This window comes from Pan troglodytes, chromosome 4 (genome assembly GCF_028858775.2).
Source record: "Pan troglodytes isolate AG18354 chromosome 4, NHGRI_mPanTro3-v2.0_pri, whole genome shotgun sequence".
NCBI lineage: Eukaryota > Metazoa > Chordata > Mammalia > Primates > Hominidae > Pan > Pan troglodytes.
This window is the reverse complement of record NC_072402.2, coordinates 170,542,178-170,555,431: the sequence shown is the minus strand read 5'-3', so window position 1 is coordinate 170,555,431 and position 13,254 is coordinate 170,542,178. Positions and strand designations below refer to the sequence as shown.

The 13,254-nt window shown below is 49.1% G+C and overlaps 1 protein-coding gene across 3 annotated transcripts in view; it reads right to left on the bottom strand.

Annotated features, from left to right (window-relative positions):
• ERGIC1 (endoplasmic reticulum-golgi intermediate compartment 1) overlaps positions 1–13,254 on the bottom strand; it is a 117,918-nt gene that overhangs the window by 60,521 nt on the left and 44,143 nt on the right. For all 3 annotated transcript variants that reach the window (XM_016954211.4, XM_063810859.1, XM_063810858.1), the window contains exon 2: positions 3,007–3,068. In XM_016954211.4, coding sequence (XP_016809700.1) covers positions 3,007–3,068 — 62 coding nt within the window. The remainder of the gene's footprint in view (positions 1–3,006; positions 3,069–13,254) is intronic.

Below are 13,254 nucleotides of genomic sequence, written 5' to 3'. Positions count from 1 at the left end.
TGATATAGGTATATCAAAGCCTAAATAGGCCGGGCGCGGTGGCTCATGCCTGGAATCCCAGCACTTTGGGAGGCCGAGGCAGGCGGATCACTTGAGGTCAGGAGTTCGAGACCAGCCTGGCCAACATGGTGAAGCCTCGTCTCTACTAAAAATACAAAAATTAGCTTGGCATGGTGGTGGGCGTCCGTAGTCCCAGCTACTCGGGGAGGCTGAGGCACAAGAATTGCTTGAACCCGGGAGGCAGAAGTTGCAGTGAACCAAGATCCCGCCACTGTACTCCAGCCTGGGGGACAGAGCGAGACTCCATCTCAAAAAAAAAAACAGCCTAAATATATTTTTAAAAACTCTAGAAAAATACACACCTGACTGTTAAACATACCAGACAAGGGAGAGACTGCAGAGATGGAGAAGAGGGAAGAGGATGGAGCCACTGGTGGACGGTAGGAATGGGGCAGGAAGCCTCATTTGATTTTTTTGGATCAGGTTCATAAACTACCAAGGCTCTTTCCTCTCATGGTCCCCTCCATATCCTTTCCTCGGAGGTCAAGGCACAAAGCTGCACAGCTTCTCAGGCCACAGGCCCTCATGGGTTGCAGGCTCCGGGAGGACAGTGAGAAGAAAAGGAGAGTCATCCATGCACTGAGGGGTTAGTACGTGCCCTGCACAAGACACATCCCGGGACACATTTAATCCCCAGATCAGGAAACTGAGGCTCAGAGAGGGGAGTGACTTGCTCAGTCACACTGCTGCTAAATGGGAGGATGAACCTTGCTCTGCCCGAACACAGAGCCTGTGTGACATGCATCCTGCCACGCGGCTGTGCTGTCCCTTCCTCAGGGCTCTCAAAGGCATCTTGCAGCTTCAGCAAGCCCAGCCGGATCCCCAAGGTCCTCTCCCAACTGAGAATGGCCTGACCTGGGAGAAGTGGACTCCAATATGACCGACTGCCCGGCCCAGGACCCTGCTCAGGCAGCAGGGCTGGGACCATCAGGGGGGCAGTTCCCTCTCCCACACCAGGCACTAGGGGGGCTTGTGGGGTGCAAGGAGGCCCACCTGAGTATGAGTCGTGGCTCCATCTTCTGTGAGCTGTGAAATTTCAGCTCACCTCTCTCAGCTCATTTTCTCATTGGGAAAATGAGGCGAAAGCATCCCCTGTTTGCAAGGTGGCTTTGGTTTGTTTTTAAAACTTTTTACTGTAGAATAATCATAGATGCAAAGGTAGTACAGACAGTTCCCATACGCCCTTCACTGGGCTTCCCCTTATGTTAGCATCTTACATTTGTCAAAATGAAGAACTGAACATTAGTACAGTACCATGAACTTGGCTACGGACTTTATTTGGGCTTCACCAGTTTTCCCACAAACTCCAGATTTCTGTTCCAGGAACTGATCTGGGAGTCCACTTTGCATTTTCATCCTGGGTCCTTAGTCTCTTATCAGTGACAGTTCCTCGGTCTTTTGTGTTTTTCAAGGCCTTGCCACGTTTGAAGAGTACTGGCCAAGTATCCTATAGAATGTCCCCTGACCTGGGATTGTGAGTTTTCCTATGATTAGACTGAACTGTGGTTTTTTGGTACGATCCCATGGAGGCAAGATGCCTCCATGCATCCTATCAGGGGCTCATGATATGCACGTGGCTTATCACTGGTGATGCCAACTTTTCTCACTTGGTTCCTCACTGGCACTTGCCATATTTCCTCAGTAAAGGCCTTATTTTTCCTTCCCATTCTCTATTCTTTGAAATAGAGTTACTAAGTCCACACTCAAGAGAGGGGAATTAAACTCCACCACCTGGATGGGAGAATAGCTACATACACGTTGAGTATCCCAAATCTGAAAACCCGAAATCCTAAGTGCTCCAAAATTTGAAATGTTTTCAGTGCCAACATGTTGCTCAAAGGAAATGCTCACTGAAGCATTTTGGATTTCAGGTTTTTGGATGTGGGATGCTCAACTGATAAGTATAATGCAAATATTCTAAAATCTGATATCCAAAATCTGAGACACTTGTCCTAAGCATTTTGGATAAGAGATACTCAGCCTGTATATTATTTGGAATTCTTCTGAATGGATTTGTCTCTTCTCCCCCATTTATTGATATCAATTAGGACCCACAGAACTCTTTCTTAATTCTCTGGCTTCTAAGCCAATAATGTCATTATTTATTTTATTACTCAAACTGCCGCAGGCTGACTTTCAAGTTGGCTCCTAGGTCCTGCTGACACCAGGCGCTCCAGGCTCCTCTATCTTTACCCTGCCTAGCCCTGAAATCAGCCATTTCTCCAAGGAGCCATGGTTCCTTTTATTAAGGAATGGTCTTTAGAACCCAAAGTCTGGATGAGATTGTGATTTTTTTTTTTTAATGGATAAAAACATGCTTTGGTGGAAAATTCAAATCATTTTTAAGGTATAAAGAGAAAAGTAAATCTCCTTCCTACCCCTGGGCCCAATTCCTCTCCCAGGGGCAGCTACTGTTTTTTTTTAGATGGAGTCTCGCTCTTGTTGCCCAGGCTGAAGTGCAATGGTGTGATCTCGGCTCACTGCAACCTCCACCTCCCTGGTTCAAGCGATTCTCCTGCCTCAGCCTCCCGAGTAGATGGGACTACAGGCATGTACCACCATGCCTGGCTAATTTTGTATTTTTAATAGAGACGGGGTTTCAGCATGTTGGTCAGCCTGGTCTCGAACTCCTGATGTCAATTGATCCACCTGCCTTGGCCTCCCAAAGTGTTGGGATTACAGGCGTGAGCCACCGTGCCCAGCCTGGCAGCTACTCTTGACAATTTCTTTCATGTCTTTCCAGATGGTGCCTGTGCCTTGCGAGGTTACAGTGAGGATAGAGAGTAAGTGAGGAAATGCTTGAAGGGCTCCCGCAAGATGCTCAGCATTTCTTTCCTCCCTCCTGTCTTTCCTTCTTTCCTCCCTGGCCCAGATGATCTGCACAGAGAGAGCAGGCACAGGCAGTGGAGATGGGGCAGAGGGCATGGCCGGAGGGTGGCTACTCACTAATGGCCCCGGTGTACGTTGGCTGCGTAAGGTCCTTGGGCACCTTCCTGTAGATGTCAAACCTGTGGAGAGCAAATGGAACAGGAGTGAGGTGGGCACAAAGGGTGGGTCTCAAGGCAGCAGGCAGTGGTGCTGGCTTGTGTGACACATGGTTCAACAAACCATGGTTCTTCCCACAGTTTTTCTGCTCTTTCAGGACACTTTCTCCAAGATGCTTCTCTGATGGAACCCCTGCTCCCCACAACACCCTTAGATCACATCCCCTTGTCATCTCTTCTTCATAACATTTTTTTTTTTTTAAACAGGGTCTCGCTCTGTCACCCAGGCTGGAGTGCAGTTGTGCAATCTTGGCTCACTGCAACCTCTGCCTCCCAGGTTCAAGTGAGTCTCGTGTCTCAGCCTCCCAAGTAGCTGGGACTACGGGCATGTGCCACCATGCCTGGCTAATTTTTGTATTTTTGGTAGAGACGGGGTTTTGCCGTGTTGCCCAGGCTGGTCTCGAACTCCTGAGCTCAAGCGATCTGTCCACCTTGGCCTCCCAAAGTGCTGGGATTACAGGCGTGAACCACCAGATGACCTTCCCACTCATCGGTGGGTCTTCCATCAGAGTGTAACTTCTGCGAGAGCAGGGGCCTAGTTAGGTTTTGTTCCCTGCCACGTTCCCAAACCCTAGCATGGGCCTGGTGCATAGTAGGCACTGGATAATTATGGAATGTATGGAACCCCTGAATCGGGGGTGACTCTGACGCTAGAGGAAGCAAGGAAACGCACAGCCCTGCTCGAGTTATGTGACGATGCTGCATTCTTGCTCCACGTCACCTCTCCTCCCCCTCTTCCCTTTCCTGCCTCCTCCTGTTTCCACTCCTGCTGCACCCCCCAGCTCCTGCTGTCTGCCTCATGGAGATTCTTCTTAAGAATGCTAAGGCATGAGGTTAACAGAAAGTCCTGCCAGGAGCCCACGGTCTCAGCATCAGCTCGTGATGGCTCTGGTTCCTGTCTTGTGTGATTTCTTTCCGTCACAGAAGCAGACAGATGTCTTTCTTTCCTATGGATCCCACCAGAGCACAGGGAAATCGTGTGGTGTAGTGGGAGAATTCAGGGTTTTGGAAATCAGACAGACACAGGTTTAATTCTGGCTCTGCTTCAGCTATTTAAGAGTTAAGACCCTGGAATCAGACTACCCTGGTTCAAATCTCGGCTGGTCCTCTCGTTCACCATGTGACCTTCAGCAAACGACTTCACCTCTCGGAGCCTGTTTCCTCCTTTGTAAAAATGGGACCATTACTACTAGACCCTGCGAGGCCACGGAAAGGAGTGAGGGAAAGAAGTGTCTGTAAAGGATGTGACGCAGAGAGCTCGCAGGGGAGGCTCCCCACGCACTTGGCTTCGTTTCCTTCACTTGAACCTGCGTAGCAGACAGTTCTCCCACAGCAGAGTTTGATCGACAGAACCCTCCTCAGTCCACACGGCATCCCAGCTCTCAGACAGAACTTGACTTGCTGGAGAGGCCGGCGGCTCCAGCCCTTGGGGGTGACAGGCTGGTGTGCGGTTCCTCTTTGGTGATTGGGAAACAAGAGTATGCCCAGCTAAACCCGACGCAATGCCTTGGAAACCTTGCGTAAGGGCTGATGCTTGAATCAGTGTGCTCACCCTAATTACACGTGAAACATGCTCAGTTTCCTAAGACCTCAGGGGAGAAAAATTCCTGCGGGCTGCCAAGTTAAAAGGTACCACTTTCTCTGCCGCCTGCTTAGCTCCCAGTCACCTGTGCTTGTGCCCCTGAGGGTACTAGAAGCTGGGGCTGGGGTGTGGTCGGGAGGTTGGGGGTCTCTGCGACTCACCTGTCCATATTTACTCATATCCCTTAGTCAGAAAGTGGGGGCCACTTTAACACTGAGAGGTGTGTGAGAGCTAAGAGCATGTGCTGTGGAATCAGGTGCCTGGGCTCAACTATGACCACTACTGTACCACCCTGGGACCATCACTTAACCTCTCTGTGCCTCAGTTTCTTTGTCTATAAAGTGGGGGCAACAACAGTAACTATCTCACAGCATGGTGGTGAGGCTCAAATGACTGAGCACACATAAAGTACTTAGGCGGAGCCTGGCACCCCAGATCCACACCAGTGGATATTTGTGGTTACTATCATTATTAATGCTTGTTTGACAAACATTTACGCAGTGCCTACTAACACAGCCCCTCTTTTAGGCCCTTAGGCAAGGAGATAAAAATCAACCCTTGGCCCAGTGAGTTTGTAGTTTAGCAGTAGAGGCAAAGAAAGGGAAGGAGAAGGTAGTGGCATCCTCATCACGAGGTGCTGGATTAACTCAGGAGGGGGTACCTGACTTGGCCTGGGGTCCTCGGTGAAGCTTCCTACAGGGGGTGATGGGTGCACAGAGCAGGAGGGGGAGAAGATGGGTGGGTGGAGGGAAAGAGCAGCCCAGGCAAGGAGAGGAGCAGAAGCAAAGACAGAGTAGGACCGAATCTGGGAAGCTGGGCGCTGTCCTCTCTCCTGCACGGGGTACAGCCCGATGTGGAGGGAGAGGAGGATGGAAAACTGGGGCGGGGCTGGAGGAGAGGGTCCTGAGGCCAGGCTGTGGCTAGGGAGTCTCACACCAAGTGTCGATGGGGGCCGGCGGGCGGTCTACTGTGGGAGACTGTGAGAGGTCAGCAAATTTGGGAGGTGGGGGTGGGGAGAGGGAATGGAGAGAAAACAAACCAGCAGGGGGCCATCACTGAGCCCCAGCTGACACCTGCCAGGCAGAGATGCGGGCTCAGGAGGCCAGATCTTCTGATTGTCCAAGAGAAGCCAAAAATATGGAATTTTACATGGAAGTTCACCATTCTCAAATGCTGGGCCAACACTCTACAGGACAAATGAGACGTGTCTGCAGATGACATGAGGCCTGGGGCCTAGGCGGTGACCATTTGAGCGGAGAGGCCTTGCGGAGCTGGAAGAGGATGTGGTCCACCTCGTGTCACAGGAAGGCCAACCTGGGCCAGTGGGGAGGGCACGTGGGTTCTCCTAAGAAGACTGGAGAAATGAGCAACAGGTAGCGAGGCAGCGGGAAAGGGCTGCAGCGGGAGGGGTCTCGTCCTCACTCCACCCCAACTTTGTCTTAGACCTTCAGAAAATCCCTGGCCCTTGCTGGGCCTCAGCTTCTCTGAGTATGAAATGAGGGGTGCACAGGGGATCTAAAAGTTCCCATGCAGATTAAAGCTGAATTGACAGCCGTGTCCTGGGGCTCGATACCCCAGGTGGCTAACAGCCCAGCTTTTGTCCAGGTCACCATCAGGGACCGACAAGCAGAAACTGGGCCTTGCAGTTTAAAAAATACAGAAATTGCTGTACACAATGGCTCTTGCCTGTAATCCCAGCACTTTGGGAGGCTGAGGTGGGAGGACTGCTTGAGAATAGGAGTTTGAGACCAGCCTGGGCAGCATAGAGAGACCTCATCTCCATAAAAAAAATGAACAAAATTAGCTGGGCATGGTGGTGTGCGCCTGTAGTCCCAGCTAGTCAGGAGGCTGAGGTGGGAGGATCACTTGAGCCTGGGAGGTTGAGGCTGCAGTGAGCTAAGATGGTGCCAATGTACTCCAGCCTGGGTCACACAGTGAGACCCTATCTCAAAAATATACATAAAATAAAAATTAAAAAAATAAAAAATATAAGAACCATTGTTTCAAAACTGGAAGTCAGAGGCTGCTCTGGGTGAGGAGGCAGCGGTGGCTAGGGGCAGAGTGTCTAAGTTCAGTCAGGATGAGGAAGAGAGAGATAGGAGATTGTTACATACAGAGAGACTGGTCAAACATGTACATGTACAAGGATAGTGGGGCCAGGTGCCTCACTGTCAGGGAAGGGAGGTGAAAACATGGTATTATAGTGGTAATGGAAATATCAGTATGAATTGATCATTTTCAATATACCCAAATACTGAAATATGCACATGTATATATACATATCATATATACATACATTTCCTAGCTCTTTCCATAGAGAAGATCCAGCAACAGCAACAGCCCAATAGCAGTGAGTGTAACAAGCACTCAAACCTTGGCTTCTAATCACTATTCTCTACTTAAAGCAGTCAGAGCTCCTTGGAATGGCTGATTCTAGGCTGGGCAGGAAAAATACAAGATGGGCCTGGAGCACCTTCTTATGTCAGAAACCAAGAAAGTTTTCAAAGAATGAAAAGGACATGTCAAAAGGACAAGAAGAGGCCAGACACAGTCAGTGGCTCATGCTTGTAATTCCAGCAGTTTGGGAGGCCCAGGTGGGGGGATCGCTTGAGGCCAGGAGTTCAAGAAAAGCCTGGGCAACATAACAAGACCTCATCTCTACAAACAACAACAACAAAAAACAACAACAAAAGTTGGGCGTGGTGGTGTGTGCCTATAGTCCTAGCTACTCAAGAGGCTGAGGTGGGAGGATCATTTGAATCCAGGAGTTTAATGCTATGGTGAGCCTTGCACTCCAGCCTGGGCTACAGGGTGAGGCCCTGTCTTTAAAAAAAAAAAAAAACTTGGGGTTCCCACTGGCCGAAGAATAGACAATGTGAGCATCAAAATAAATAACAGTCATCACAGATTATAAGCCATTGGATAAAACAGAAAGGATAAAACATAGATAGAAATAAAGAAATGAACAAATCAAAACTTTGATAAAGATAGGATACTGACATACCTTCAAAGCACTTCCCCCAGAAAATGCTTATTAATTACAAAATGGAAAGAGTAACTGTGCAGTGGAGAAATTTGGCAGACATCGTCTTTTTGATGGGGCCTGGAGGGACAGGGTCTCACTGTGACCCAGGCTGGAGTGCAGTGATGTGAGGACTCACTGCAGCCTCAACCTCCCAAGGCTCAGGTGATCCTCCCACCTCAGCCTTCCGAGTAGCTGGGACTACAGGGATGCACCATCATGCCTGGCTAATTTTTTAATTTTTTTGTAGAGATGGGGTTTTGCCATGTTGCCCAGGCTGGTCTTCAACTACAGGGCTCAAGTGATCTGCCCGCCTCGGCCTCCCAAAGTATTGGGATTACAGGCATGAGCCACTGTGCCTGGCCCAGGCATCATCTTAACCAGGTGAAGACAGTGGGCACCGGAAGCATGGAGACACATTGGCACCCCGTGCCTCCTGATATGCCGCACTGAGGAGGGCACAGCACCACTTCTGGGGGATCCTGCCTAAAAGGTACAGCTTCAATCTAACAATGAGAAAACATCAAACAAATCCAAAGTGAGGGGCAGTCTACAAAAAAACAAAACAAAACAAAACAAAACAAAAACTGGCTGGCATTTGTCAAGAGCACTCAGGTCATAAAGCACAAGAAAAGATGGGGAAACTGTCACAGATTGAAGGAGACTAAAGAGAGATGACAACTAAATCCGATGAGATCCTGGATCAGAAAAAGGCCATCAGTGGGACACCTGAAGAAAGTTGAGTACGATCTGCAGATTGGCCGGCAGCACTGTCTAATGGATTTTCCTGCTCTTAATCATGGTATTGTGATTATGTAAGATGTTAACATCTGGGGATGCTTGGGTAAAGGGCATACAGGAACTCTGTACTATTTTTGCAGTTCAGCGGAAAAGTCTGAAATTATTTCAAAACAAAAAGTTAAAAAAGTATTTCAAATGGAAATTTAAAAAAACATGAAAGACAGAGATGCCACTTAATCACACTTAGAGCATGCCTATAATCCCAGTTACTCAGGAGGCTGAGGTGGGAGGATCACTTGAGACCAGAGATTGAGGCTACAGTGAGCTATGACCACTCCACTGTACTCCAGCCTGAGCAAAAGAAACCACCATCTCTAATAGTAATCATCATCATCATCATCATCACCACCCCACTTAGCCTGTTGTCTTCACATATGGCTGGTCCTTGTAGGCACCTGAATTTGAGGTGCTGAATTTTAGGTGCTGGTTTAACCCTGACTCCTGGGTGTCAGGCAGAGTAAGTCTTTGCTGGGCATGGGGACAGGGGTAGGGAGGCAGGCTGGGCGATGATGACGCTCTAAGAGGGAGGTGAGATTTGGACCAAAACTACAGAAGGCAATCAAAGGAAAGAGTAAATGATGCTTAACCATAATCACTTCCATTCTATGCTGGGCACTTTGACATACATATTTGCATGTATTTCTCACAAAACCCTGGAAAATACTGATATCTCATTTTTCCAGGGAGAAAATGGAAGCTCAGAGTCACCAAGCCAGTGAGTGGCAGAGCTAGGATTCAAACCCAAGTCTGAGTCCACAGGGCATGGTCCTTCCACTGCCCATACTCTGGGAATTACCAGTTTAGAGCTCATTTTTTGGTAAATCAGATGAAGGTCTCATGGTTTTGCTCATCTGCTTTTCCAAGGATGCTGCCCCAGAGCAGATGAGAGTCACCTGGAAGACAGAGACCAGTTCAAAATTCGTTAATTCATTCAACAGCCATTTGCTAAGCACCTACTATATCAGGCAGTGTTCTAGACAGTGGGGAAATGAAAGTGATCAAGGCAGACACCACCCCATGAAGCTGCCAATCTAGCAAAGCTTCTGGCTCCTTGGAAGTGGCCACCTCAACACTACGTACTGTAATACTGACTCCATTCCCACGCCACAGAGCCACGCTGGGCAGCAGTGGTGGGGTAAAGGGAGAGCTCAAAAAGACCCTGGTTTCAGAACTGACCACAAGCCAAGTGAGTCAGCATGAATGTCACTAAGAAAATGGGTTATCAGGAGGCTGGTGAGAACCCCAGGCATGTGACAGACCAGGAAGTGAGCCGTCCTCCCTGGCTGACATTAGTCAGTCCCTTGCTGCGGTGATGTGACCAGTTGTGACCAGCTCTCCGTCAAGAGAATGTGGAGGAAAGGGTGAAGAGAATGGAGGAGGGAAAGGGGTGCTTACAGCAAACCTGCTGTATACTAGGGCCACAGAGGCCTTCGACCAGCATGTTCACATCTAATTGTCTTGACTGACTTGCAAATTAGGGATTATTGTTCCATTTTACAGATGAGGCTCAGAGAGGCTGGAGACTTGGCTAGGCTCACACACCTATGAAGTGCCACGGCAGAGATCTGAATCCAGATCTAATTTATGGTCCTGTTGCTTTTCCCCCACAGTGTGGGGACAAATCAGGCCCATTTGGGTGGAAAATATTTGGAAGAAAAGTTAAAGATTTGGACTGCTTAGCCTCAAACACAGAAAGCTAAAGGACGGATTATAATAAATATTTATTATTTAAGAAACACTCCCTCCCAGCCCTCCCCGGCCACTGGAGTATGAGTTCTCAAGGGCAGGTCCCAGACCTTTCCTCTACTGCCCTCCTCGCTACCCAGTCTAGGCCCTTGGGGAACTGAGTCCATGAATGGATCTGCACAAGCAGAAGGCCCACTGGATAGCCTTAAACATGAGACTAAGATAAGATGGGCAGTGGTGAAGCTGGGCGGTGAGTACACCGTGGTCCCTGTACTGTTTCCTCTACTTTTGTGGATACTTAGACAGTTTCACTTTTTTTTTTTCTTTTTTTGAGAAAGAGTTTCGCTCTTGTTGCCCAGGCTGGAGTGCAATGGCGTGATCTCAGCTCATCGCAACCTCTGCCTCCGAGGTTCAAGCGATTCTCCTGCCTCAGCCTCCCGAGTAGCTGGGATTACAGGCATGTGCCACCATGCCCAGCTAATTTTGTATTTTTATAGAGACGAGGTTTCTCCATGTTGGTCAGGCTGGTCTCGAACTCCCAACCTCAGGTGATCTGCCTGCCTCAGCCTCCCAAAGTGCTGGGATTACAGGCGTGAGCCACCGCGTCCAGCCATATTTTCACTTTTTAAAAAGGAAAATGGGCCAAAATTAAAGCAAGAGAGGAACCAACTGGACTTAAGAAAAACTAACCTGGATGCCAGGGGTCAAGGGAATGGGAGTGGGGACTGGGGCTAGCTGGGCACGCGGTTTATCCCCTGCTGGGGCAGAACCCAAACAGAGACCCCATAGGGCCCCCTGCCCTCAACGCTCCTCACGGTCAGCTCTCTCAGGGACTCTGAGATCACTGTGTCCAACCCGTTCGCTTTACAGAAGAGAAAACCAAAGCCTCAAGAAGAGGTGTGCCTTGCTCAGTTGAAGGTGCAATTAAACTCAGAGTATTGAAAACAAAAACAAAGCCGGGTGTGGTGCTCACGCCTGTCATCCCAGCACTCTGGGAGGCTGAAGTGGGTGGGTCACTTGAGGTCAGGAGTTTGAGATCAGCCTGGCAACATGGTGAAACCCTGTCTCTACAAAAAAATACAAAAATTAGTTGGGTGTGGTGGTGGTCGCCTGTAGTCCCAGCTACTTGGGAGGCTGAGGTGGGAGGATTGCTTGAGCCCAGGGAGGTCCAGGCTGCAGTGAGCTGAGATCATGCCTCTGCACTCCAGCCTGGGAGACAGAGTAAGACCCTGTCTCAAGAATAAGTAAATAAAATAATAATAATAATTTTAAAAAATAAAAACAAGCCCCAGAGCGGGCAGATCACCTGAGATCAGGAGTTCGAGACCATCCTAGCCAACATGGCGAAACCCTGTCTCTACTAAAAATACAAAAATTAGCCGAGCATGGTGGCAGGTGCCTGTAATCCCAGCTACTGGGGAGGCTGAGGCAGGAAAATTGCTTGAATCTGGGAGGTGGAGGTTGCAGTGAGCCAAGATCGCGGCTCTGCAGTACTCCAGCCTGGGAGATAGAGCAAGACTTTGCCTCCGAAAAATAAGTAAATAATAAAGTAAATAAATAAACACAAGCCACTAAAAAGCTTTCCAATCAATCCTTGATAGTGCTCACGTAAGGAGAGGTTTTGCCTCTCAGTGGACATTTGTCTTTTGGGCCGTCGCTGGGTGTGGGGTGCTACTGACATCTCATAGGTAGAGGCCAGGGGTACTGCTAAACATTCCATGGCACACAAGAAGGTCCCCCCACGACAAAGAATGACCAGCCCCAAGTGTCAATAGGGTTGAGGCTGGGAAGCTCTGTTGTGTGTGGAATAAAACCTCCCACATAGAAGGTTTCCCATTGATCCCATGCTCTCTCTGAGGGACCTCCAGCTGCTCCTGCCCCCGATGGGTGATGTCACAGCCACCGCCTTGATGGCCTCCATGAAGACCAAGAATCTGGAGTTAGGCAGTGTTTCCCTCTCCCTTTTTGCTCTGTGCCTGAGAAGGCAGCGCTCACTTGGGAAAAAAACAAAGCAAAGGAACCCACAGGGAAAAGATGAAGTCCATCTGAATTTACTTTGTGACTTACTGTAAGGGTGTGGTAAGTACAAGTGTCACTATGTTAATCAAAAAGGTGCCAAATCCACGTCTCTAGCTTCCTCGCGCCTTAGGATACAGCAAATTCCATGAGAATGTACAGGAAGGTCAGTGCTAAAAGTCAATGAGAACATAGGATTTCCTTAAGAGAAACCCACTTTCCGGGCCACATCTAGCCTACAGAGTGAGGAATGGCTGCAGAGCCCAACCCCGAATAAACACGTCTTCCCCTGCTCCCAAGCAAGGAAACTGCCGCTGGAAATGTCTGACTAATGGATTTCATCTGTAATTTCTTTTCATAGCAGAATGCCTCAGCTTTGCTATTTTAACTTTTGCTGCTTGGGACCTTAGTTCTCCCCTGTTCTTGCAGACGAATCTCGGATCACTCTGTGGTTCGCCATATGTGGGCGGCTACCGGGCAGGCACTTGTGATGTCACTGTTTCCAAGGCTTAATTAAATTAGATGCCATTTCGGAGCAAGTCATTGGAAGTGGTGGGTCATTTGTCCCAAAAATAGCCATCGAGGCTTTTAGATGAAACTCTGGCTGGTCAGCCCTGGCCACCAGCCTGTCGGAGCCCTTGGTGCCGAGTGCCAGGGAGTGAGGCGAAAAACTCACTCGTTTGTTCACCTACTCATTCCCTCCACCTTACTGAGAACCACTGGCCCGGGGGCTGTGCTAGTGTATGTGTGTGCATGCATGTATGTGTGTTGGGGGGCACGAAGGCAAATGAACACACCAGAGCCAAGTGGAGGCAGGCGGGAGGGAGCCCTAGAATCATTCTCATCGCCCCCCTCAAATCCTGACCTTGACATTCATACTACTAAGATGAGTTCATACCACTCTCTCCCTCTGTCCAAAGGAAAAAAGGTCCATCTCTGTCTCCAGCCCAGATGGAGCAACTTTGAGGGAGGAATAATAATAATATAATAGTAACAATCACAGCTATGACTGCTGCTACCCCCCTTGCGAGGGCTTACTGTGC